At 51.1% G+C, this 27241-nt stretch overlaps 1 protein-coding gene across 1 annotated transcript; it reads left to right on the plus strand.

The window, feature by feature from the left end:
- The first annotated feature begins 1950 nt into the window (after positions 1 to 1950).
- Positions 1951 to 26864, plus strand: UBA1 (ubiquitin like modifier activating enzyme 1). The gene is given in 27 exon segments (XM_033201962.1): positions 1951 to 2196; positions 10105 to 10221; positions 10350 to 10408; positions 10511 to 10679; positions 10782 to 10916; positions 12207 to 12248; positions 12250 to 12314; positions 12582 to 12672; positions 12784 to 12916; positions 13462 to 13559; positions 13668 to 13814; positions 13946 to 14122; positions 14247 to 14351; positions 14440 to 14520; positions 14847 to 15002; positions 17327 to 17492; positions 17627 to 17823; positions 21076 to 21140; positions 21381 to 21576; positions 22293 to 22367; positions 22487 to 22676; positions 23842 to 23930; positions 24193 to 24285; positions 24410 to 24601; positions 26065 to 26166; positions 26273 to 26373; positions 26530 to 26864. Coding segments are annotated over 27 exon segments (3387 nt in total). The 5' UTR covers positions 1951 to 1986; the 3' UTR covers positions 26666 to 26864.
- Positions 26865 to 27241: the final 377 nt, after the last annotated feature.

Genomic DNA, 27241 nt, shown 5'->3' on the forward strand with positions numbered 1-27241 from the left:
GAGAACAAAAAATGACAGATTAATAGAAACCAAAAGCAGAATCTGAAAACAAAAATTAAGAGGAAACACTTGTGGCAAGACTGGTCAATTGAAGAAGACAGAAGATGCAAATGCAACAAAGGTTTTAAAAATAAAGAATGTATCTGAAAATCTAGATGAAATGAATATATTCCTAGAGAAATATCAAATGCCAAAACTGTTCCATGGAGAAACTGATTACTCACATGGAGCAAGTAGTAATATAGAAATTGAAATGGTAGTGAAGATCTTCCGTTTTCCCACCAAAAAAAAAGGGCCCAGATGATATGTGTGTGTTTCTTTCTTTCTTTTGCATTGGAGTCTTACTCTGTCACCCAGGCTGGAGTGCAGTGGCGCGATCTCAGCTTACTGCAGCCTCCACCTTCTGGGTTCAAGCAATTCTCCTGCCTCAGTCTCCTGAGTAGCTGGGACTACAGGTGTGCCCCATCACACCCAGTGAATTTTTTGTATTCTTAGTAGAGATGGGATTTCGCTATGTTGGCCAGCTGGTCTTGAACTCCTGACCTCAGGTGATCCATCGCCTTAGCCTCCCAAAGTGTTGGGATTACAGGCGTGAGCCACCTCGCCTGGCTCAGATGGTTTTTCTAAATGCATTCTACCAACTCCCAAGGATTCCTTTAAGTTAATTCCTTTCTTATTAAAGTTTTTCTAGATATTAGAAAAAAGAAAAGATGTCTATTTTAAGAGGCTAGTGTTAGGCTGCGCGCGGTGGCTCACGCCTGTAATCTCAGCACTTTGGGAGGCTGAGGCAGGTGGATCACCTGAGGTCAGGAGTTAGAGACCAACCTGGCCAACATGGTGAAACCCCATCTCCACTAAAAATACACAAAATTAGCTGGGCGTGGTGGTGGGCGTCTGTAATTCCAGCTACTCAGGAGGCTGAGGCAGGAGAACTGCTTGGAAGCAGTGGAAGTTGCAGTGAGCTGAGATCATGCCACTGCACTCTAGCCTGGGCAACAGAGTGAGACTCTGTCTCAAAAAAAAAAAAAAAAAAAGCCATATCCTCGGTGAAGCTGCGAAGGAAGGCACTCTCATACATTGCTGGAGGCAATGCAAAATAGTACAACCCTCTCTTCCACCCTCCCTCTCCCTCTCCCTCTCCTTTGTCTATTTTCCAGGTGGTGGTGATGGTGTGTGTGGCAGGGGTGGGGGTGGGGGTGTCTCACTTTGTTGCCCAGGTTGGTCTTGAACTCCTGGGCTCAAGCAATCATCCTGCCTCGGCCTGCCAAAGTGATGGGATTATAGGCGTGAGCTACCGCGCCCGGCCAAGACTCCATTTATTAAAAGGCTGAAGAATTTTGCCGGGTGCGGCGGCTCACGCCTGTGATCCCAGCACTTTGGGAGGCCGAGCAGGCCAGGCCGTATCGCCTGAGCTCAGGAGTTCGAGTCCAGTCTGGCCGACATGGCGAAATCCCGTCTCTACTATGGTAATATATGTAAACATGGAAAAGATAACAGTAAAATTTTCTGTGTTATAGGACCGTTGACCGAAATGTAATGCAGCACATGATTGTATATACATAATTTATATTACTGTGTGTAGTCACAGATATGTATTATAATACGGATTTGTATGTGAAACTATAATTTCACTTACTGTTATGTTATGGTCTGTGTCTCTTGCTAGAATGTCAGCTCCATGAGCTCAAGGAAGAATTTCCAGCACCTGGCCCATGTCAAATGAACTATTTTGGCCACCTGAGTCTCGGTCTCCCCATCTGTAGGATGGGTGTGTCTTTCCATGTGGAGGCACCCACACATTCCGTTTCCTTTTCCCACCCTACAGAGCACGGCTCCGGCATTCCATAGCCCAGGCTTACATTTTCCCATATTCTGGACGCTGATGCCCACCACGTGCACCAGGCACTGGCCAGACAGGACTACCACCCCCAGCATGCCGCGCGCATTTGGGCCGTACCACAACCTGTAGGGGCATCTGGGTCCGAAATGGGCACCAGCGACGCGGGAGCAGGGACCGACGCCCCTCTAGCAGAACATCTGTGGTACATCCCAGACCCGGGGCTCTCCAAGGCCCCGCGCTTCCGAGCTCCGCGCAAACTCTGGCTTCTCTTGTACGACGGAGGTGGTTTGCTCTTCCGTTGCCCCGTGGCTTCAGCTCATCTTGGCAGGAAGGCGAGGCTTCCGCCCGCACAGGGGGTGAGCTGGAGCACCGTGCCCCCAAGCCTCTGGACAGCATTTGGAGGAGGGTGCTTCCCTAATCCCACTTCGGGGATCCCCTCATGGGCGTATTTGGAGCCTCCAGGCCCGGGGTGATATTTAGGGGGCGTCTGCTTTTGAGGAGACCCTTAGGGGGTGCGTTTGGGGACTCGGGTGGGATTTGGGAGTCTGTTTTGGAGCACCCTCGGAGACAGGGTTTGGGGGTTTTGGGGAGATTCTTAGGGTCCGTGTATGGGCACCCTTGTCCGTGGAGCAGGATTTGGGTTATTCTTCAAGGGGAGAAGCAAAGTTTGAGGTTACTAAAGTCAAGGCGGGACTGGGGGAGGGCTTGTTTCGGGACGGGGTCCTGGTGACAGTGAGAACAATCGGGACCGACGTGGCATAGTGGAGGTGTCAGGCCTTTGTGACCCCTGGCTCTGTGATGAGGTCCTCCACGCGCCTGGAAGCTCAGGACTGCGAGACTGGACACGTCGGGGGCCCAGATGTTTCTAAGGAGAGGAGCCTCCCAGCTCAGGCTGGGGAAGGGACGCCGGAGCCCTGCTCTTCCTGAGCCGACGCGGCGACACCCGGCCTTCGTTTGGTCGCGGCTTTATTCATTATTCATAAGGAGGTGGGGCTGTGGTAGGAGGCAGTTTTTTGCCTCTTTCGCACCTGGTCCGCAGAAGGGAAGGTATCGGCTTGTGAGTTATTCACGAGGGGCGGATCAGCGTGCTGAAGGGGCGTTCTGAAGTCTGCCGCGCAAACGTGAGTTCATTGATGATTCGCAAAAGTTAAGTAGCACTCTGAGTTTTCAGTGCTTTTCTAGGGGTTCCGTGCTTAATTCATGAGGAGCGTGGCTTTTGCAGCTTTATCTGCATGATCCGCGGTTAGCTTTCCCTTACGGGTACCAGAGTTAAAACCTGGCGTCTAGCGAAGGGATGAGGCCTCCTACATTGTTCATTTCTTATGGCCTGGTAATCTCAGATAATCAGCCGGGGCTCTGGATTCAAATCCCATCGATCCTTTCCAGTTGTGTGATCTTTGGCAAATCGTTTTGTAAGCCTGAATAATGGATAAGCATAAGATTAGCTTACACTCGTTTAGCTACTTAGCGCATTTAATCTTCACGACAATCCTAGGAGGTAGGTTATTATTACCCCCATTTTATAGATAAGGAAACTGGGGCACAGGAAGGCTAAGTAATTTGCCTAAGGTCACACAATCAGTGAGTGGCTGGGCCGGGATTCAAATTGGGGTCTAGTTCCGCAATCTGTAGTCTTAACCAGATGCCATAATGTCTCCTCCCCTCCCCACTCCTCCGCGCCGCCGTTTAATAGTACTACTACTAATATAACACTTAATATGTGCCAGGCATTGGTCTAAGCCCTTTCTACTTATTTCTTCATTTAAACTCCATCGCAAGGTAAGTTGCTGTTGTTATTCCTATTTTATGGATGGGGAAGCAGTGGCCCAAGTTGGGGGTTTCTCTTGTGGCTGAGTATTCATAACTAATTTTATATTAATGTAAATATATATTTACATATCTTAACATATTACCTTTATATTAATATACAATGTTTTAAAATTTTAAGAGTGCCTTGTGCCAGCAACGTTCTAAGACTCACCCCATAATTTATATTCTCTGATTTTCTTTTTTTTTTTGAGACGGAGTTTCACTCTTGTCGCCCAAGCTGGAGTGCAATGGCACGATCTCGGCTGACTGCAACCTCTGCTTCCCGAATTCAAGGGATTCTCCTGCCTCAGCCTCCCCAGTAGCTGGGATTACAGGCGCCCGCCACCACGCCCAGCTAATTTTTGTGTTTTTAGTAGAGACAGGGTTTCACCATCTTGGCCAGACTGGTCTCGAATTCCTGACCTCAGGTGATCCACTCGCCTCGGCCTCCCAAAGTGCTGAGATTACAGGCGTGATCTGATTTTCATAATAACACATCTCTATGAGGTGGATGGGCTCTGTTACTATCCTCATTTTACAGTTGTGAAAACTGAGGCACCTGCCAAAGACATGTAATGAGTTTGGGTTTGATTGACCCAAGGCAGCCCTTGTTCCTGAGGCGGGGAGAATGGAGGGAGGTGTGGGGAGGGGAGGCGGGGCGAGAGAATACTTCCCCTGGGTTTTCTGGTGGCACTGCAGTGACATCTTTCATTATTCATGAACAGGAAGGCGTGCTCACTTTGCCTTGGCTATAGCATCGTAATCCCTATTTGCTGGGTAGGGCAGTCTTGGGTGTTTCTTCGCCTTATGCATAATTCATAAATTGGGTGGAACCTTTCTTGACCTCTCTTGAGTTTCCAGGTTGAGCTACTGCAGCAGCATAATTCATTATTCAGAACCTGGGAGAGTGTGTTTTCTCTGCAGTAGCCCCATTTGCCTGCTTATAGTGTATTAGGTGCAGCAATAGGTGGGCGTGCCCCTTTATTCCAACCCACTGGGTCTCATGCATTATTCATGAGTAAATTGTGGCCTGGGTCTCCTTGGATTCCGGGCCCCTGCAAGATCATCATTATTCATGAATGGAGGTGTGTGACTTCCATGTTTTAACATCTGCTTTCTGGTTGCTGGTTGTTAGTCTACCAACCACTCAACTTTATGCATAACTTATATCAGGAAGCGTGACCTTAATGGTTTTTCTTCGCTTCCATGACAGCCTGGCTGCAATCATTCATTATTCACATTCCATGAGGCGTGGCCTCTGTTTTACCTGTTTTCGTTGTTACTGCCACAATGCCCACCAGGTGGTACTGTTCCACTTCTAACCGAATGAATCGCAACCGGACTGGGAACTTTATGCATGATTCATAAGTAGGCGCGGCCCGCTTGCATCCGGGTTTCTGGAGGTGGGGCCCAAGGTTTTGTTCCGGCCCAGGCTCAGTGGCCGCCATCTTGTGTCGGCGGCTCTGCTGAAGGAGGTGGCAGGGACAACCACAGCCACAGCGGCCGGGGGAGGAGGAAGGCGGCAGCGGCGATTCTAGGCGGCCCAGGCGGCGGGGAGGAGGAGAAGGAGGAGGGTGGCGGCCGGGCTTGGCTTCGGCTCCTTGAGGAGTTGGCGGCGGCGCGACCCGGGGAACCGGCATTGGTAAAAAACGTCCTTTCACTGCGCCTCGCCCGGGGCAGGGGTTTCGGGGAGGCACTGGAAGGGCCTGAGCCACGCTGCTGTCGGGGCGGGCCGCGGTGACTCGGGCGCCAGGAATCAGCGGAGTAGAGAGGGGGAGCAGAGCCTGGGGCGGGGCCGATTTTCCCCAGCCAGGACCACCCCGGATCCCTCTAGTTCCAAAATCTGACCTTGGAGTCGGACCCCCACGATGTGCTTTTAGAGACTCACGCCCAACATCTCCAGTCTGGGACCTGACTCCGTCCCGAACCTTGCATCTCAGATCAGAACTCTCCCCAGTCTCCAATAGAGATTTACGGGGATCAGCATTGCTGATCAGAGCTCTTCACCATTGAATGCCATTCAAGACTTGCCCCAGAATCTCCTTTGAGACGCCTCCTAGCCTCTCAGTATTTGCCGTCAAGGCTTCCAAGACAGGCTAGACCTGGAAGGGGCATAGGCTCTTTATCTCTGTAAGAGAGTCCTCTTTTGCATTTTCCTTCAGACCCCCCATCCCACACACATGTTAGCCACGCTCAGAGCTTCCAGGGGTACTAGACCCTGTGAAAGGCCCTTTGGGCCTGGCCTTTGTGTCCGGGAACCCTCTTCGCCGCACCTCACGTCTCCTAACCCCACCCTGGCCCTAGCGTCTTTCATCAGAGACTCTGCCCAGTATTTCTACTCAGAGACCCCTCTTAGCATCTGCCTTGAGAGACTTCAATTCCTAGACTCCGTCCTTTGACACTTTCTCTACTTTTACGGAATTTCTCGCTTTTCATACTCCCAGTATTCAGAGACTACTGAGAGGCCTCAGCATCTCCCCATCAGACACCTTGAACCCCCAGAACTTCCAGTGCACCAGATACCAGGGAGGAGCTGTTTGGATACATAATCCTCCATCAAAGAGCCCCTGCGGGCATCTGCTCTTGCAGTCCCGGTTGGCTTCTAGCCCCTTCCATCAGAGACTCGCCTCCCCTACCCCACCCTAGACCCAGCCTCTGCCTTCAAAAGACAACCCGAGTTCTAGCTGCTTTTTTCAAAGATCCCTTATCCTCACATCAGGCCTCAGAATCTGCCCTCAGATACTTTCAAGGTCCCTAATGTCTGCAGTCAGGGGTTTTCAGCTTCTGCTTTCAGACTCCTTGGACCCCAGGATCATTGTCAGATGTCCCTTCACCCACAGGCCTCTTGTTTTCTTTTCTCTTTCTCTTTTCTTTTTTTTTCTTTTTTTTTTTTGAGACGGAGTTGTTTCACTGTGTCGTCCAGGCTGGAGTGCAGTGGCGCCATCTCGGTTCACTGCAACCTCCACCTCCCTGGTTCAAGCGATTCTCCTGCCTCAGCCTCCCGAGTGGCTGGGATTACAGGCATGCACCACCACGCCTGGCTAAATTTTTGTATTTTTAATAGAGATGGAGTTTCACTATATTGCCCAGGCTGGTCTCGAACTCCTGACCTCAGGTGATCTACCGCCTCGGCCTCCAAAAGTGCTGGGATTACAGACGTGAGTCACTGTGCCCGGCCATGGCCCTCTTGTTTTCTACCGCAGTAGAAAACCCTCTTCTTAGCATCTACCTTCAGCGCCTCCATAGGGTCCTACATAATTGGTCAGAGAAACCCAACCCCATTTGGGGACCTAGCCAGTGTTTGCTTACTAACCTTTTTAAGGCCTGAACTATCTGGGCCAGCTTCCCTTTTCCACCCCCTCAGAGCAGCTGTGATACCTAGCATGTCCTGTCAGAGATTGACACAGGGCCTTTGTGTTCCATTAGAAAACTCTCCCAGCCCCTCACCATCCACCCTCACAGCCTCCTGGGACTCTGTAGTAGGAATGTCAGATGCAGCTCTCCTCTTGCATGTCCCTATCTATTATTTTTGGTTGAAGATTTCTCTCTGCTACCAGCATATGTCTCCAGAGACCTCCAGAGCCTCAACATCCTCCTGATGGAGACTACCCCTCCCCCAGACCCCAATGTCTTCCTGCTGCCTCCTCAGACTCTAGAATCCCCCACCCATTCCCTTTGCAGCTTCCATGGGGCCCAGCAACTGTCCTCCTACCTCTTTGCAGCCTCTGGGGGCCTCCACTGCAATTTTTCAGCCTTTCTCCAAAAGATCCTTTTCCAGAGATCCGAATTTTGAGTCTTTTCCTAATACCCTAGCCTAGTCCCTTCCCTCCCAGGACTTCTAACATCTCCTTTCCCATTTGCCTCAGAGCTTCCTTGCTCTTAAGACACCCACTTCCTGATTTTCCTCTCACGTTCCCATGGACTTCTCAGTTAACCCCTCCCGGAAAGCTTGACATGCTCCAGCCCCCCTTCTCTATGCCCTAGCTTCTCCATCCTGCTAACCTGCCTCCTCTCACACCTCCAAGACTCCTCCCTCAAACCCTCTGGTTTGAGAATAGAGAATGCTTACGCTTGAAAATCTTCAGTTTGGAGACTCAGGTATGTTTAGAAACTAAGCTGCAGCTCAGCTTTGCCAAACAGTTCACAGTGTGTATGTTATAGTGGGGGCCTGAGCAAATGTTGAGGGAGGAAGGGTATAGATTGTTTTTCTGCTGGGGGTGGGGGATCTTTAGCTCCTCTCCAGAGCTTCTGTCGCAGACTCCTGCTTGCCTTGAGACAGGGCTGTTCCAAACCTTTGCAGTCGAAATCCAGTTGAACAATCATCTGAAACTTCTTAGAACCTTGCTGCCTGCACTAGGGATCCAGAGGGGAAATGTCTAGAAGTTCACGTGCTCTCTGGACCTGGATCATCTCTAATTTACGGAGTGAGGAAATGGCGTGTCCCAAACAAACTGACCAATGACAAGGCAAGGAGATAACTAAGTAATGGAGGCCACTACAGGTGCCCAGGGAGGAACTCACATCCTCAGGTCAGTGAGTTCTGACCACAGACCTTGGCTTCTTTAACCCTGCCAGCAGCCCCTTGAAGACAGTTTCGTTTGTCCCAGCTTTTGGAGAAAATGAGGCTCAGAGGAAATGAGATCTCTACCCCAGGTCAGTCAGAGAGTCAGTAAATGGAAAATATGGTTCACCTTTGTCTCTACTAACTCACCAAGTCTCTTGCTACCCAGGTTGGCTCTTAGCATTCCAAGCAATTCACCTGGCTATCTCAGGGGCTCCAACAGCCTCCTGCCTCCCCTCATCTCCCATTTCTTAGTCCTCTGGACTGGGCCCTGAGCCCAGGGGCGTTTGGCAAACAGTCCCCCAGCAGCTGCATGCCTGGGCGAGTGAATGGGGTTCTCTGAGCCTTTGTTTTCTCATTTGTGATTTGGGCATAGGGTTATCTGGGTCATGGGATTGTTAAGATTAGACAAAGCCCTTTCCTCTTTGATTGACACGCAGTATGCTCTTGGTAGATAGTAGGGAGCTCTTGTCATTGTGGTTGGTGCTAGTGACAGGTGCCAAGATGGAATCTTAGGTACATTGGGATACTTAGTGTCATAAAAGTCTCAGTGTAGGAGGACTTGTGTGAACAGAAGACTCAGTGCCTAGAGGAGCACTGGGGGTGAGGGGAAGTGACACTGGGTCCTCCCATCTCCAACATCTGGAACCAGTCACCCGCACCACCAGATTTCACTTCCATAGCAGGCTGTATTGTTCTGTCTCTGGGACCTAGCAGTTGACCCTGGGCGAGTTACCTCACTGCGTGAGCTCACGTTTTCTCATTGTCCAGCAAGGACGCTAAACTCTGCCTTGCTGGGTCAGGGTCGTGGAGGGGATGAAACGTGATAACATGAGGAAGCAGCTTGGGCTCTAGAGTCAGCAGATCCTGGTCTGGTCCCATCTCGGCTACTGTGTGGGAACCTTGGTCACTGAACGTCACTGAGTGAATTTTTTTCCTTCAGTTTAAAGTTGGGGGGTATTATTGATAGCAGTCCAAACCCCCCAGGAGTGCCCTGAGGACACAGTGAGACAAGGCTTAGAGAAGTGCTTACTATGGCATCTGGCACGGGGAGGACTCCTAATAAGTCTCATACTCATTTATCATTGTGGTTAACCTGTTTAAGGGAGTCCACATGCAGATGAGGCTTGGGATGTGTTTGTTTTCTCCCTTTCTGCAACCTCTTTTATTGGTCCGTGTCGGTTTTCCCCTCCCAAAGCTGGGGGCAGGGTTGGGCTTTATAAAACTTCCCTCCGTGAGCCCCTCTGGGGACTGGGTTCTCAGCAAGTTACTGCTCCTGCCATCATGCCACCCTGATGGATGTCCAAGCCTCACTTCCCTCCTGCACTCCCCTCTCCCGCCGCCATCCCTGGGATTAAGGGAGAGGAGAATGGCTGCTTGTTACTGCCTACCTACTCTGTGCCAGGTTCTGTGCTCTGTGTTATTTATCATCTCGATAACCCCATGGGGAAGGTAAGTGGTATTATCACCCCTGTTTCACAGGTGAGAAAACTGAGACCCACGGTGGTTAATTATTACTGTTAGTGGCAGGCTCAAGATTTGAAACCAGGTCTGTCCTGAATCCACATCCTCCCCTGACCTCTACACAAGTACATCTTGTCATTCCTTTCACTCCAGGATTGGAGTCTCTCCCTCACTGTCCTGTGTTGGGAAGAAGCAAATGGCTTAGTGTTCAGCAGTGTGGATTTGCAAATCAGACCACCTGGGTTCAGATCTTAGCTCTGACCACTGTGTTACCCTGGGCAAGTCCTCACCTTTCTGTGCCTGTCCCCTTTTTGCTGTAAAATTGGGGTACTAATACTTGTCTTCCCTTCCCCCACAGTTGCTACTAACAAACAGAAAAACGGTACCCATGTGCCCCAGGGTCACCTCTGTCCTTCTTTTTTTCCTCCAGATGTCCAGCTCGCCGCTGTCCAAGAAGCGTCGCGTGTCCGGGCCTGATCCAAAGCCGGGTTCTAACTGCTCCCCTGCCCAGTCCGTGTTGTCCGAAGTGCCCTCGGTACCAACCAACGTGAGTGTCCTCTCCCTGAAGACTGGCAGACGAAGTGGTGGGTGGGAAAGTCTTCTGTATCACTGCCTGTCTATCCATGCTCCACTCCTGTGTGTCTCCCTGAACTTGTTCTTTCCCTCTATCCCTAGGGAATGGCCAAGAACGGCAGTGAAGCAGACATAGACGAGGGCCTTTACTCCCGGCAGCTGTAAGTGGGGCCAAGGCTGGGCCGAGGGGTGTGGAATGGGACATTGAGAGGATAGGGTTGGGTGGGGCAGGCCCTGACCTAGAGTACCCCCTAACCTGGCAGGTATGTGTTGGGCCATGAGGCAATGAAGCGGCTCCAGACATCCAGTGTCCTGGTATCAGGCCTGCGGGGCCTGGGCGTGGAGATTGCTAAGAACATCATCCTTGGTGGGGTCAAGGCTGTCACCCTACATGACCAGGGCACTGCCCAGTGGGCTGATCTTTCCTCCCAGGTACCTCTTCCTAGCACCCTTCCCCCTTCCCCCCTTCCTGAGGCACCACTGTTCCCGGTGCCTCAGCCATTTCACCTCTTTCCCTACTGCACACCCTTACAGTTCTACCTGCGGGAGGAGGACATTGGTAAAAACCGGGCCGAGGTATCACAGCCCCGCCTCGCTGAGCTCAACAGCTATGTGCCTGTCACTGCCTACACTGGACCCCTCGTTGAGGACTTCCTTAGTGGTTTCCAGGTATCTTGGGGGTACCACCCAGCCTTCTGCCCAGTTCTCTCAGAGCCCATCTCTGGTTTGTTCAGTGGTGTTCAATATTGATTTAATGGGTCAGCCTGAATCCTAGGTTTTGTGCTGGGGGACTAGAGTATGCAGGCAGCAGTTAGCCCCTGGCCCTGCCTTTTCTTTTCTGTTCTGTTCTGTTCTGTTCTTTTTGAGACGGAGTCTTGCTCTGTCGCCCAGGCTGGAATGCAGTGGCACGATCTCGGCTCCCTGTAAGCTACGCCTCCTGGGTTCACGCCATTCTCCTGCCTCAGCCTCCCGAGTAGCTGGGACTACAGGCGCCCGCCACCACACCTGGCTAATTTTTTTTTTTTTTGTATTCTTAGTAGAGACGGGGTTTCACCATGTTAGCCAAGGTGGTCTCGATCTCCTGACATTGTGATCCGCCTGCCTCGGCCTGCCAAAGTGCTGGGATTACAGGTGTGAGCCACCGCGCCCGGCCTGGCCCTGCCTTTTCAAGTGGGGAAGATGTGTACGGACAGTCCGGCATAGTGGTTGTGGGCACAGACTGTGGAGGGAGCCATACTGCCTTGCTGCGGGCCTCCAGCCTTGGTAGTGTGACTTCAAGCAGGTTGCTTCATTTCCTGTACCCTAGTTTTCCTGTTCGTAGTCAGTGCGTGGTAGCAGCACTGCTACCACTTTTGTGAGGGTTAACACGTGGAATTGCAGCTGGCACGTAAGAACTGGATGGGTGTTTTGTTAATTAAAAGTCCAGGCCAGAAAGAGGTGCTCTGGAAGCTGAGAGTCGGCCCTGGGGTATCCCAGGTTGCCAGGGCACTGCAGCTAAATCCGGATGGAGGAGTAGGAGCTCAACCTGGTGGGGAAGGATGGACATTCAGGCAGAGAGCAAAATCCCAAAGATCATGCGGAGCAGGCATTGTCTTGGGAATTGGAAGCAGGTGGGTGTGGTAGGAGTGAGCTCAGACTTTGGCTGGAGACAGAGTTTTACTCCAATGTCTCACAGGGCATGGCAGGCAGACAGCAGCGGGTGTTTGTCAAATAAATGAGTCAGCTCTTCTCCAAACTCCGTCCTCCCACCTACCTCTTCACCTTTCCTGGTATAGTCCAGGAGTTCATTTTTGACCCCCACAGCTGATGCACAGTAGGTGCTGTGTGTTTGCGAAAGAGGCTGACCCAGCAAAGCCTGGATGTGTCTGCTTTGAGGACTGCCTGAGTCCTTCACATCAGCCCTCCACCATTTTCTCCCCTTCACCCCAGTGCTGGGCCTGAGCCTCCATCTCTCCACAGGTGGTGGTGCTCACCAACACCCCCCTGGAGGACCAGCTGCGATGTGGGTGAGTTCTGTCACAGCCGTGGCATCAAGCTGGTGGTGGCAGACACAAGGGGCCTGTTTGGGTGAGTGGCGGCCCACCCCCCTCCCTGTCCCCTTTTCCTCCAACTCCTACCAGGCCAAGACCTCTAGGCTCTCCCTGCCCTCGTCCCTCAGCTACCCAGATTTTGGGTTCTTTGTGTTCATCTCTCCTCATGTGGCACAAGTACCATCTTACATCCCAGCAGTGATAGGCTGAGTTTGCTCAGCAAGTTTTCACTATGTCTTGAGGGACCTGTGGGGCCTGTTTGTGCATGGGACACGGGCATCAGCCCTATTGCTTCCCTCTACAGGCAGCTCTTCTGTGACTTTGGAGAGGAAATGATCCTCACAGATTCCAATGGGGAGCAGCCGCTCAGTGCTATGGTTTCTATGGTTACCAAGGTAAGGAGACCAGCCCTAGGGTTCCTGGCGGGCAGGTGGGCTGTGGTAGTCCTTCCTATCTGCTCTTGGTACCCTGGGCGTGTTTCTGAGACTCACTCTTCCTTTAACCAGGACAACCCTGGTGTGGTTACCTGCCTGGATGAGGCCCGACACGGGTTTGAAAGTGGGGACTTTGTCTCCTTTTCAGAAGTACAGGGCATGGTTGAACTCAACGGAAATCAGCCCATGGAGATCAAAGTCCTGGGTGAGCTGGGACCATGGGGGAAGCAGAGGGGAGCTAGGAGATATGTTCCTGGGTTCTGGCTGGGGAGTTGAAGGGAGGAGATGTGGCCCTTGGTTCAGATTGGGGAGACACATCCTATTGTTTAAGATGAACTACAGACAGAATCCCGTGGGGTCCAATAAGAGCTGGTGGGCATGGGGGAGAGGTGTTGTGTTCGAGCTATTCCTGGGAGAATGTGTCCCTGATATCTGAGCTGAGGGGGAAAAGGTCTCTGGTGTTTGAACAGGGCAGATCAGAGGATCTACTTGTGTGTGAGCTGATTTGGATGGGAAGCAGATAAGGTCTTCCCGTGTAGACTTGGAGCCAGGGACACAGGGTCTCACGGGGTCTGAGCTGAGTCTGGGGTACAGGAGAGATGGTTTCTGATGTCCGTGTGGAGCCTGGAGCAGAGGGGAGATGGCGTCTGATGTCTGAGCTGAGTCGGGGCAGGAGGTTCCTTATCTTGCAGGGATTGTGGATTTTAGGGAGAATGGGTAGACTGATAGCTCTCTTCCTGCCCTCTCTAGGTCCTTATACCTTTAGCATCTGTGACACCTCCAACTTCTCCGACTATATCCGTGGAGGCATCGTCAGTCAGGTCAAAGTACCTAAGAAGATTAGCTTTGTGAGTGTGTCAGTGGGAACAGTGGGCTATGTGGGATAGTTCTAGGCATTCCCGAGTTCTCCATTCCTCTCTTCTGGTTCTGATGACCTCCCCCTTCCCCCGCCACAGAAATCCTTGGTGGCCTCACTGGCAGAACCTGACTTTGTGATGACGGACTTCGCCAAGTTTTCTCACCCTGCCCAGCTGCACATTGGCTTCCAGGCCCTGCACCGGTTCTGTGCTCAGCATGGCCGGCCACCTCGGCCCCGCAATGAGGTGGGTGGGTGGGCGAGCCAGCCAATGCAGACATGCCTGGCACTGAAGGCCCACCATGCTTCTGCCTGTCCACACTCCCTGCCCTCATTGTGGCCTGACAGATCTTCTTTTGGTTCTTTCTGGCCCATCAGGAGGATGCAGCAGAACTGGTGGCCTTAGCACAGGCTGTGAATGCTCGAGCCCTGCCAGCAGTGCAGCAAGAGAACCTGGACGAGGACCTCATCCGGAAGTTGGCATATGTTGCTGCTGGGGATCTGGCACCCATAAACGCCTTCATTGGGGGCCTGGCTGCCCAGGAAGTCATGAAGGTCAGCATGGGTTGGGAGAGGCAGGATTGGGGTGGGCCAGGTGCCTCCCTGACTCCATCACTTGCTCTCTGTGTCAGGCCCCTGTTAACCACTGACCACCCCCTCTCTCCCTTCCCCTCTCCAGGCCTGCTCCGGGAAGTTCATGCCCATCATGCAGTGGCTATACTTTGATGCCCTTGAGTGTCTCCCTGAGGACAAAGAGGCCCTCACGGAGGACAAGTGCCTCCCAGTATGTGGGTGGGACCTGTGGGGAGGGCATCATTGGGGGCATTTCTGGGGAGGCCCCTCTCTGACCCTCCTCCCTTTGCATTCCTTAGCGCCAGAACCGTTATGATGGGCAAGTGGCTGTGTTTGGCTCAGACCTGCAAGAGAAGCTGGGCAAGCAGAAGTATTTCCTGGTGAGTGGTCCCCTTGGATGCCTGCTCCCCTCACCTTGGCCTTTGACCATCTGCCCTGGGGCTTCCTTCAGCATTTCAATGCAACCTGTGGGGCATTCCCTTTGCCATTCTCCTTATCTTGAAGGGAAGCCCAGTGCATCCCTCGTTTCCCGCTCTGGTGCCTCCTTCCTCACATGACTGCGTGTCATTTCTTAGAGTCCTGGAACCTGAAGATGTGGTGTTAGCCCCTCTTCCCATCTCTCAGGGGAGTGAGGGGTGATGGGTAGCCTCACACTAACCTGCATCACCCTGACCAGCCTCTGCCTGTCTTCTTGGTTGCCTCTTAGGTGGGTGCGGGGGCCATTGGCTGTGAGCTGCTCAAGAACTTTGCCATGATTGGGCTGGGCTGCAGGGAGGGTGGAGAAATCATCGTTACAGACATGGACACCATTGAGAAGTCAAATCTGAATCGACAGTTTCTTTTCCGGCCCTGGGATGTCACGGTGAGTAGGGTAGGAGGTGGGGCTTTGTCATCTCACTTTCCTCTTTTTCTTTCTTTTTTTTTTTTTTTTTCTTGAGACAGAGTTTCACTCTTGTTGCCCAGGCTGGAGTGCAGTGGCGTGATATCTGGCCCACTGCAACCTCTGCCTCCTGGGTTCAAGCGATTCTCCTGCCTCAGCCTCCTGAGTAGCTGGGATTACAGGCATGTGCCACCATGCCCGGCTAATTTTGCTTTTTAAGTAGAGACAGGGTCTCTCCATGTTGGTCAGGCTGGTCTTGAATTCCCGACCTCAGGTGATCCGCCTGCTTCAGCCTCCCAAAGTGCTGGGATTACAGGCGTGAGCCACCTCACCTCGCCCCTCCTTTTTCTTGTTCCCATTCTTTCTGTCAGAGATCTTTCCACCTCGGCCAGAAGCCTTTCCCAGAGCTTCTGTATCTTGTTTTTTTTTTTGTTTTTTTTTTTTTTTTTTTTTTTGCCTTGACCTCTTAGTGCTGGTTGGGACGGTATGTCTGGGGTCCTCAAAACCACTCTCAAGCTCAATTCACCAAGAGAACTCATGGGACTTAGCATATAGTCGTGCTTGTGGCTACAATTTATTACAGCAAAAGGAAACAGACCAAAATCAGCAAAGAGAAAAGGCTGGTGGGGTGAAGTCTGGGGGAGCCGGGTGCAAGTTTCTAGGAGTCTTCTCCCTGCGGGAGTTAAACAAGGCGGCCTTTATTTCCCCAGTAGCAACAGTAACTACAGAAATAACAGCAACAAAGTGTAACAAGATGTGAAATGTTGCCAACCAGGGAAGCTTGTTAGACTCAGCACCATGGTGAAATGTTGCCAATTAGGGAAGCTTGTTAGACTCAGCACCATCTCTTTTACTTAGGGCTGGTCACGTGGGCGCCCCCTTCCTGGCACATACCAAAATTTCCAGACTCCCAGAAGGAAAGGTGTTTAGCATAAACTATTGTTTGTAAGAACAGTTTAGGCACAGTGAACCACTGATATCAGGTAGGGAGTGGTGGGATTCTTCCCGAATTCCAAGTTCCCAGACTCAGCCAAGGGTGGACCTTGGAAGCAGGCCTTTCAAGGGTTGCAGTTTCAGTTTCCTAGGCTTACACTTCTCTGTCCATATGGAAACTGGGTTGGTTATGCAGGGATCTCTGAGAAGCCTTCTGTAGGGAACAATGTCATTTTTGCTTACCCAGGATTTATTCCCCCTTTCATTCATTTCATTTATTCACCAAATAGTTACTGAGGTACTGTTTTAGGTATTGGGGATATACCAAGGAATAAAACAAGATTCCTGAAGGGGGAGGGGAACGGACAGCAAACAATAGACACAATACGATCGTGAGGTATATAGTTAATGTTGGTGATGAGTGCTCCTCAAAGAAAACAACAAAAACCAGACAAGGGAAGTCAGGGTGTCAGGGAGAATGGTTTGTAGTATTGATGACAGTGGTTAAGGAAGGCCTGAGTTCTACAGAGACCTCAAGGATACGAGGGACTAGAGCGCCCTCTGCTGCGGAAGAGCCCACGCAAAGATCCTGAGGTGGGAGGGTCTGGGAGCCAACTCCTTTTACGGTAAGTAGAAGTGGGATCCAGGGGAGGATTCTGAGCAGAGGAGGGACGTGGCCCACCTTGGGCTTTGCAAAGATCCTGCTTGTCTGTGTGCTAGCATCCTAGTGCTGGTTGGGGGAGTCTATATCAATCCTGGGTGCTATTACCTGAAAAAATAGTAGGTGTTAGATGAAAGAACAGATGTCTGGCCCATTGTCTCCAGTCTGTTCCTGTCCACAGCTTCCCTTTCCACTGATCCCCTGCCACATGCGTCATCATCCTGGCCATGTGGCATTGTCACAGACCGTCTCTCCTGCTAGCCTCCTAACTCAGGGCCTGGGTCTTCCCCAGCATTAAGTAAATCCATCTCAGGCAGGCAACCCTTTATAGATGTTTGGGCCAGGTGTGGTGGCTCACGCCTGTAATCCCAGCTCTTCTTGGGGCCGAGGTCTTTGAGCTCAGGAGTTCAAGACCAGCCTGGGCAGCATGACAAAACCCTGTCTCTACCAAAAATACAAAAATTAGCCACGCATGGTGATGCACACCTGTGGTCCCAGCTACTTGAGAGGCTGAAGTGGGAGGATGGCTGGAGCCTGGAAAGTTGAGGCTGCAGTGAGCTGTGATCATGCCACTGCACTCAGCCTGTGTGATGGAGAGAGACCCTGTCTCAAAAAAAAAAAAAAAAAAAAAGATGTTTGTTGGGTGAATGCACAGATAAGTGAGCTCTGTTCCCCCGTCCCCACCCTGGAACTGCACTTTCTTAACCTTTAGAAGTTAAAGTCTGACACGGCTGCCGCAGCTGTGCACCAGATGAATCCACATATCCGGGTGACAAGCCACCAGAACCGTGTGGGTCCTGACACAGAGCGCATCTATGATGACGATTTTTTCCAAAACCTAGATGGCGTGGCCAATGCCCTGGACAACGTGGATGCCCGTGAGTTTGGAGGCGGGTGAGGTGGTCAAGGGCAAAGTTGTGTGTGTTTCTGTGTGTATATACCAAGAGGGGTGTCTATCTTCCTGTCCTCTCCTAATGTTCCTTTCCCGGCTGTCGCTTTGTCCTCCCCACAGGCATGTACATGGACCGCCGCTGCGTCTACTACCGGAAGCCACTGCTGGAGTCGGGCACACTGGGCACCAAAGGCAACGTGCAGGTGGTGATCCCCTTCCTGACAGAGTCGTACAGTTCCAGCCAGGACCCACCTGAGAAGTCTATCCCCATCTGTACCCTGAAGAACTTCCCTAATGCCATCGAGCACACCCTGCAGGTGATAAGCTGTGGGAGAAGGGAAAGAGGCTGGGCATCTGGCCAGGCCGCTGCCTCTCTGCCCCCAGGCCCTTGCCTTGCCTTCAGATGTTGCGTGCCTAAGTGTAAGATGTACCTTTTCTCCAAACCTCCCTCCCTCTCTTCCCACCAGGCAGCCTAGGTTTCTAGAATGACTCATTCTTTTTTCACTTTTACTTTGAATTTTTTTCAACACATAGACAAATATTAAGAATATTATGATGAATACTCAAATACCATTCCTCACCTAAATTTAACAATTCTTAATGTTTTGCCACATTTTCTTCTTAGATATATATAGATTTTTCTTCTTTGTGCTTAAATGTGTCACAGACATTACAGCCTTTACTCCCTGCTATTTCAGTGCCTCTGCCAAGTGAAGATATGTTGCTATAGAACAGGGTTTCTTAGCTTCAGCACCACTGACATTTGGGGCTGGTTATTTCTTTGTCATGGGAGAGGGGATGCCCTGTGCACTGTAGGATGTTTCTCAGCATTCCTGACTTCTTATGTCAATAGCACTCCCCCTCCATCATGACATCTAAAATGTCTCCAGACATTGCCAGATGTCCCCAGGGGTGCCACATCACTCCCAATTGAGAACTACTTCTATCTAACAGAAACATCACTTTCATGCTCAACAAAATTAACAATCATTCTTACCATCTCTTCCAGTTATTTATTTGTCTCTAATAGTCCATATTCAGGTTCTCCCCAGCTGTTACTTAAAATGAGTTTAACAGCTGGTTTGTCAGGATGATTCTGTGTATATGGTGCATGTACCTACAGAACAGTGCACATATTATCTAGCTCAGGGGTGTCCAATCATTTGGCTTCCCTGGGCCATATTGGAAGAATTATCTTGGGTCACACATAAAATATACTAACACTAACGATAGCTGATAAGCTGAAAAAATAAAAAAAAAAGATCTGTGCATAAATCTCATAATGTCTTAAGAAAATTTACAAATTTGTGTTGGGCAGTAGTCAAAGTCATCCTGGGCCGCATATGGGCCACAGGTTAGACAAGCTTGATCTAGCTGAAGTTTTACAAAGTGAACACACAAGTGACTACCACCTAGGCCAAGAAACAGAACCTAGGGATTACCATTGTGCTGTCAGAATATTCTTAGTGCAGTGTTTGAGGCCAAACCATTTAGAATAGTAGGAGTATGAGGGTGGGACCAAAATAGGGAAGGGGAAAAAAGAAAAACCAGTTCCATCTGTCACTTTCTCCCTTCTGACACTGCAGTTCCAGAGTGGGTATGTTTGTATTTGTGCACCCACCACAGTCTTACTAGGTCATGTGTGACCTCTCTGTGCCTCAGATTCCTGTTCTGTAAAATGGGAATGACAGTAGCATCTACCTCACAGGACAGTTGTGAACCACTTGGCATTTACCGTGTGCCTGGCACTGTTTTAACCAAGCTTTAAATATATACGTAATTGCTCATTTCTTCCTAGCAACCCCATGAAGTAGGTATCACTGTTGTAACATCTGTTTTAGAGATGAGGCACAGAGGTAAAGATGTTATCCTCTGTGCCTGAAGTCACCAAACTAGGTAATATGTGGCATAGCTGGAATCTGAACATGAATTTCTCACACCTGTACACCCCAAACCACCTCGCTAATGACTGCAAACTGTCCTAGGAACTCTCAGAGGCCAGAACCTCTGTCTTGTCTGCTATTTTATTTTTTGAGACAGGGTCTCATTCTGGTACTCAGGCTGAGGTGCATTGGCACAGTCATAGCTCACTGCAACCTTCAGCTCCTGGGAAGTGTGTGTGCGCGCACGCGCGCCTGTTACATTGACCAGGCTGGTTGCAAACTCCTGGGCTCAAGTGATCCACCTACCTCAGCCTCCGAAAGTACTGGGATTACATGTGTGAGCCGCTGTATCCAGCCTCTGTCTTGTTTTCTGCCGAGTCCTCAGGGCCTGGATAGGGATCATTTTTGGTTTGGTCTGAGTTTTTTCTTTTTTTAAAAATTGTGGTAAGATACACTTAGTTGAAGTTTTTCTTTTTTATGGAGGCATAACATATCTAGAATAAGATACACAGTTTTTTGTTTTGTTTGTTTTTGTTTGTTTGTTTGTTTTTTGAGGTGGAGTTTTGCTCACGTTGCCCAGGTTGGAGTGCAGTGGCGCAGTCTCGGCTGACTGCAACCTCTCCCTCCCAGGTTCAAGCGATTCTCCTGCCTCAGCCTCCCAAGTAGCTGGAATTAACAGGCGTCTGCCACCACACCCGGCTAATTTTTGTATTTTTAGTAGAGACAGGGTTTCACCATGTTGGTCAGGCTGGTCTTGAACTCTTGACTCAGGTGATCCACCCGCCTCAGCCTCCCAAAGTACTGGGATTACAGGCGTGAGCCACCTCGCCCGCCCTGGTACGCAGATCTTAATACATTTTTAGGCTGGGCTCGGTGGCTCACACCTATAATCTCAGCACTCAGGAAGCCAAGGAGTGAGGTTTGAGCCCAGGAGTTCAAGACCAGCCTGGGCAACATAGCAAGACCTTGTCTCTACAACAAATCTTAAAAATGAGCCGGGTGTGGTGGCATGTGCCTGTGGTCCCAGCTACTCGGGAGGCTGAGGTGGGAGGATTGTTTCAACCTGGGAGGTCAAGGCTGCTGTGAGCTGTGGTTGCGCCGCTGCACTCCAGCTTGGGTGACAGAGTGAGACTTTGTCTCAAACAACAAACAAAACAGTTTCCATATACACAGCACTATTGTAACCACTGCCCAAATCAAGTTCATTGATTTTTTTTTTTTTTTTTTTTTTTTTGAGACGGAGTCTTGCTCTGTCGCCCAGGCTGGAGTGCAATGGCATGATCTCGGCTCACTGCAACCTCCGCCTCTCGGGTTCAAGCGATTCCTCTGCCTCAACCTCCAGAGTAGCTGGGATTACAGGCGTCTGCCACCATGCCCGGCTAATTTTTGTATTTTTAGTAGAGATGGGGTTTCATCATGTTGGTCAGGCTGGTCTCAAACCCTTGACCTCAGGTGATCCACCCACCTTAGCCTCCCAAAGTGCTGGGATTACAGGTATGAGCTACTGCGCCTGGCCTGGTTTTTCAATTGAGGTGGGGAAATGGGGAAGGCTGGGGAGCTTCCCCACTTCCAGAGTAGCTGTGAGTCTTGTACTTGGTTTATTCACTGATGGTCCTTCTAATAATGCCTGCGGGAAACCCATTTTGTCAACTGTGGCCACATGTAATCTGTTTGTTATGTCTGCAGTGGGCTCGGGATGAGTTTGAAGGCCTCTTCAAGCAGCCAGCAGAAAATGTCAACCAGTACCTCACGTGAGTAACTCCAGTGCCCTCTCGCCCTATCCTTGTCCACCAGCCAAGGCATCCCGCCCGCTTTCCTCATCACAGTAACACTTGGCACCAGGCACACTTTTCACATGAATGAGTGGCTGCTCGGGCCTCGTATTGTTTGGGGTCGGGGCTAGTTTTCCATGGAGAAAATAAGATTGCTCTGGAGCCCACTCCTGAGGCTGACGTGTAATCCTGTCCTCTGTCCTCTTCGATTCCTGATAGAGACCCCAAGTTTGTGGAGCGAACACTGCGGCTGGCAGGCACCCAGCCCTTGGAGGTGCTGGAGGCTGTGCAGCGCAGCCTGGTGCTGCAGCGACCACAGACCTGGGCTGACTGCGTGACCTGGGCCTGCCACCACTGGCACACCCAGTACTCAAACAACATCCGGCAGCTGCTGCACAACTTCCCTCCTGACCAGGTAATGCCCAGTTGTTGGGTCCATTTGGCAGAATGTATTTCCCTGAAATGGGAGCCTGCAGTGTGGGTCCTCCCACTGCGGAATCCAGCTGTGGCAGGTGCCCTGAGGCATGGGGATCTGAGAAGAGTGATTGACCCTAACCTGCCTTTTCCTCACCCTAGTTCCTTTGAGCAAAGAGGCTTGGTTGCTGTTTACCCTGACTGTGGTGTGGGCTGCGTCATACCTGATTCCCAGTCAGGGCTGTAGGGGTTATGGGGGAGAAATTCTGGAGTTAAGTGCACAGGAATCAATACGGGTTCGGGTTCAAATCCAAACTCTACTTGAACAAATCATGTAACTTCTTTCTGTACCTCAGTTTCCTTCTCTGTGAAGTAGAAATAATAGTGATCTACGTCATGGGGGGTTTGGGGAGGATTAACTGGTATTTATTAATATGAAGTTAGTACAATGCCTGGTAATCCATGAGTTTGTTAAATGATGGGCTGTCTAGCACAAAATGACTACCCAGGGATTGGTAGTTGTTCTCTCAGGCAGATCTGTGGTTCAACCTGTGGGACTCTACAGTTCGGGTATTTTGTGATTGGCTCCAGTCCTCATCGAGTGCCCAACCCGAGATAGTGAGTTGGGGGCACCTCTGGGGCCTAGGTGAAGTGCCAAGATTGTCATAGAGGCCTTCACTCTCAGATCCTGTTCTCAGAAATCTCTCCATCCCTTAGCTCACAAGCTCAGGAGCCCCTTTCTGGTCTGGGCCCAAACGCTGTCCACACCCGCTCACCTTTGATGTCAACAACGTAAGTCTCCTCTCTAGGGTCTTCTGGGGTCAGGTGGAGGGTGAGTAGGTGGGAAGGAGGTGGTGGCTCCCCACTCGAGGGCTGATGTGCTCACCCTTCCCTGCCCTGCCTTCTCCTAGCCCCTGCATCTGGACTATGTGATGGCTGCTGCCAACCTGTTTGCCCAGACCTACGGGCTGACAGGCTCTCAGGACCGAGCTGCTGTGGCCACACTGCTGCAGTCGGTGCAGGTTCCTGAATTCACCCCCAAGTCTGGCGTCAAGATCCATGTTTCTGACCAGGAGCTGCAGAGCGCCAATGCCTCTGTTGGTGAGGGTGTTTGGCCAGTTGGCCAGTAGTCACCCCCAAATGTCCCCGGCCTAGTCCAGCCTCCCCACCAGTCCTCTACCCCTGGCTCTGCTCTGCTCTGTGACCCCAGGCCTGAGGTTTACCCACACCTTCCTTTGAGCCTCCCTTTGACATGAAGAGGGTAGGTTGGGGCAAGTTGTCTCCCTCCCTCCTCCTCTCCACTCTCTGGCCCTCAGGAGAACTTGCTGTTTTACTCTTGCTCTGTGTATTTCCCTTAGTTTTGTTCTTTCTTCTTGATCTGTTCATCTAAGACGTATGATCTCTACCAGTGGTCTCTCTCCCCTAATACCTTCCTGCCTTGTCTCCTTCCAGATCTGCCCCCATCTGTACATCTATCCCCATGTTTCTCTATGCATCTTCACCCTCCATAGTTTGGGGCTGTGGTTTACTGACACCCCGCCCCACCCCATCTACATATTTTTCACCACCCCTCCCTTCTGTATATAATGCTTCTGTAGCTCTGTAATGCCCCCCTACATGTCTTCTTATATCTCATCCCTCTTCCTCTCCATAGATCTCCTCCCATTTCCCCTTCCATGGTCCCCATCTTCCTTCTGAAATATCTACTCCTTCATATTCCTCTATGTACGTCTTCCAATCTTTCCTTCCATATCTCTCATCACCTTCATATATTTCTCCTCCCACCTGTCTCACCCTCTGTATACCCCCACTCTCCCCTTTTATATCTTCTCCATCTCCCCCCATATCTTTTCTCTATGTCCACATCTGTACATTCCCCCAACTTCCCCTCCATATATCTTTTTTACTCCCCTTTTCCTCCCTGTATCCTCTGTGTTCCCCCCATCTTGCTCTACATCATTCTTCCCAAGATCTTTACGTTTTCCATCTTGATCTCTCCATCTCCACTTTCTCCTAACTCTTTCATTTCCATTCCTTAGTGTCTCTAGAGAGATCGTTCTTGATATCCTCAGCTCTTTCTCTGTGTTTTTCAGGTTTGTACTCTGTTCTCTACCTCTCCTCCTTGCCCCTTTTCTCTCCCAGGATGTCTCTCCTTTCCAAATCCTTTTTCTACCTGAATACCTTTTGCCCCACCCTGGGCTCCCATTTCCACCTCAGACCTTAGCCTGGGATCTAAAGGGCTGACAGTGTCCCTCTCTTCATGCAGATGACAGTCGTCTAGAGGAGCTCAAAGCTACTCTGCCCAGCCCAGACAGGCTCCCTGGATTCAAGATGTACCCCATTGACTTTGAGAAGGTACAGGGTGGGGGCCCAGGACAGGGAAGGGAGGATGGGCAAAGCATAGAGACAGGCTGGAGAAAAAACAGGAGGAGAATCTGGAGACAGCCCTGGGCCTTTGTGGGGATCAGATCGTGGGCTGCCACATGGCTCTGAATGAGTAAGTGTTCCCAGCCATCCCTTTGTGATCTGGAGACTCCAGCAGGCAGTTGCAGTGGATACACATTTTCTTTATCTGGTTCTCTCCCCACTGCCTTCACACCCTCCCCACTCATAACAGGATGATGACAGCAACTTTCATATGGATTTTATTGTGGCTGCATCCAACCTCCGGGCTGAAAACTATGACATTCCTCCTGCAGACCGGCACAAGGTGAGGGGAATGTAGACCTGATGTTCCACCCTCCTCCAGGTTTGAGTTACCCACACTCAGCCCCTCTGTAGACCCTGAGGCTCTTGTACTTAACTACCACCTTTTGTCCCTTCCTGTCTCTCAGAGCAAGCTGATTGCAGGGAAGATCATCCCAGCCATTGCCACGACCACAGCAGCCGTGGTTGGCCTTGTGTGTCTGGAGCTGTACAAGGTTGTGCAGGGGCACCAACAGCTTGACTCCTACAAGAATGGTTTCCTCAACTTGGCCCTGCCTTTCTTCGGTTTCTCTGAACCCCTTGCTGCACCACGTCACCAGGTGGGGGCCCGCATCAGAAGTGGGGTTTGGGTGGGGTATGTCTGTGTAGATTCTGGTTCTAGGCCGGGCGCGGTGGCTCAAGCCTGTAATCCCAGCACTTGGGAGGCCGAGACGGGCGGATCACGAGGTCAGGAGATCGAGACCATCCTGGCTAACACGGTGAACCCCGTCTCTACTAAAATATACAAAAAATTAGCCGGGCGAGATGGCGGGCGCCTGTAGTCCCAGCTACTCGGGAGGCTGAGGCGAGAGAATGGCGTAAACCCGGGAGGCGGAGCTTGCAGTGAGCTGAGATCCGGCCACGGCACTCCAGCCTGGGCGACAGAGCGAGACTCCGTCTCAAAAAAAAAAAAAAAAAAAGATTCTGGTTCTAATTCACGTCATACCCTGTCACCAGATGAGGGTTTCTGTCTATGTGTACCTACCCTTTTTATGCATCCTTTTTCGTTTATTCATTAATCATATTGTTTGAGAACATGCAAAAAGATGGGATATTTGAATTGTGTCCTGGGAGATTATTAGTATTATTAACTACACAATAATGGCAGCCAAAATTTATTGGATGCTTCCTACACTTAAGTGCTTTGCTTGCTTCATGCATGAATTCACTCAAATATTTATTGAGCACCTGTTGTGTGCAGGTACTTTCTAAGTTACGTTCCTCAAGTAGATTATATAAATAACCTATTAAATGATCTTGGAATCAAAAAAGGATAAAAAGAGGCCGGGCGCGGTGGCTCACGCCTGTAATCCCAGAACTTTGGGAGGCCAGGGCACGTGAATCACCTGAGGTCAGGAGTTCGAGACCAGCCTGGTCAACATGATGAAACCCTGTCTCTACTGAAAGTACAAAAAATTAGCTGAGCATGGTGGTGGGCACCTGTAATCCCAGCTACTCGGGAAGCTGAGGCAGGAGAATGACTTAAACCTGGGAGGCGGAGGTTGCAGTGAGCCGAGATTGTGCCACTGCACTCCAGCCTGGGCAACAAGAGCAAGACTCCATCTCAAAAAGATAAAGAGGACTTGACTTGAGAATACCAGGGGGCGAGGGGATGTGTTTGAGATTTTGTGTGGGATGGTCAGAAAAGGCCTTGCTGAAAAGATGACACTTGACATCAGACTTGGAGGATGTGAGGGGGCAAACCGTGCAGGCTTGGTGGTGAGTGGGGACACATTCCAGGCAGAGGGACCAGTTCTTGAAAGGGTACCAAGATAGGAGTGTGCCTGGCAAGTTGGAGGAATTCAAAGTCCACAGAGTGAGTGTGAGATTGAGGAGAGTAGGAGATGAGAAGAAAACAGAATTTCAGTGCTTGGGGTGAGATGGGAGCCACAAGAGGATTTCGAACAAAAGAGGATTGTGATCTGACTGAACACGTCTCCATGGGGGTGAGGGGGATGGAGACAGATAGGGGCTGGACCCTCTGGGATGGTCTCCATCTTACACTCCCCTCTTTGTCCTGCAGTACTATAACCAAGAGTGGACATTGTGGGATCGCTTTGAGGTACAAGGGCTGCAGCCTAATGGTGACGAGATGACCCTCAAACAGTTCCTCGACTACTTTAAGGTAAGGCCCCTCCCTCTCTCTCACCCCACCTTGGGGGGCGAGGTGTGCAAGGTGACTTGCTGGCCTGTCCACCCCCATGACCCTGCTGTTCCCCCTACCTCTCCAGACAGAGCACAAATTAGAGATCACCATGCTGTCCCAGGGCGTGTCCATGCTCTATTCCTTCTTCATGCCAGCTGCCAAGCTCAAGGAACGGTTGGATCAGCCGTGAGTTGGCCACTGGCCAGGCTGGGGGAGGCCCTGTATGGGTTGGGGAACCTCAATATCCAGCTGTCCCACTCCAGTTCACTGCCCCCACCTACCTGCCCGTCCTCTCTTGCTTTCTGCCCTCCTGACCCTATGCTCCCATCCCCCTGTCCCCAGGATGACAGAGATTGTGAGCCGTGTGTCGAAGCGAAAACTGGGCCGCCACGTGCGGGCGCTGGTGCTTGAGCTGTGCTGTAACGACGAGAGTGGCGAGGATGTCGAGGTTCCCTATGTCCGATACACCATCCGCTGACCCCCGTCTGCTCCTCTAGGCCGGCCCCTGTCCATCCCTCTCCACACCCCTTCCAGCCCAGGGTTCCCATTTGGCTTCTGGCAGTGGCCCAGCTAGCCAAGTCTGGTGTTCCCTCATCATCCCCCTACCTGAACCCCTCTTGCCACTGCCTTCTACCTTGTTTGAAACCTGAATCCTAATAAAGAATTAATAACTCCCACGTCGCCTGCCCTGCTGGTTCCAGGCAAGGAAGGGACTTCCTGGAACTGTCTGGTTCAGATGGTAACTCAGAGGGCTCAGCCCCACCACACCTGCCAAGTTTTCTGGGCAAGAAAATGTAATTGCCACCTCTTCCTGCCCTCTCTGCCTCGGAAGAGATGGAGGCACCAGTGAGGCCAGTGAGCAGGTACTTGGGTCCATGTGACTATTAATTTGAGCTGGGTTCAATTCTCACCTTCTCCATGTCCTAACTCCCTGCTCTGTGAAGAGGAAAGTTGTGACCAGGCTGCTAGGGCATGGCCAGCATGCCTTAAGTCCTTAGGGCAGATCCCCTCCCACCTGGCTCAAAGCACTCAGACCCTGGGGAGCCTTTTGTAG

This window comes from Trachypithecus francoisi, unplaced genomic scaffold, assembly GCF_009764315.1.
Source record: "Trachypithecus francoisi isolate TF-2019V2 unplaced genomic scaffold, Tfra_2.0 Lachesis_group6, whole genome shotgun sequence".
In the NCBI taxonomy this organism is placed as follows: Eukaryota; Metazoa; Chordata; class Mammalia; order Primates; family Cercopithecidae; genus Trachypithecus; species Trachypithecus francoisi.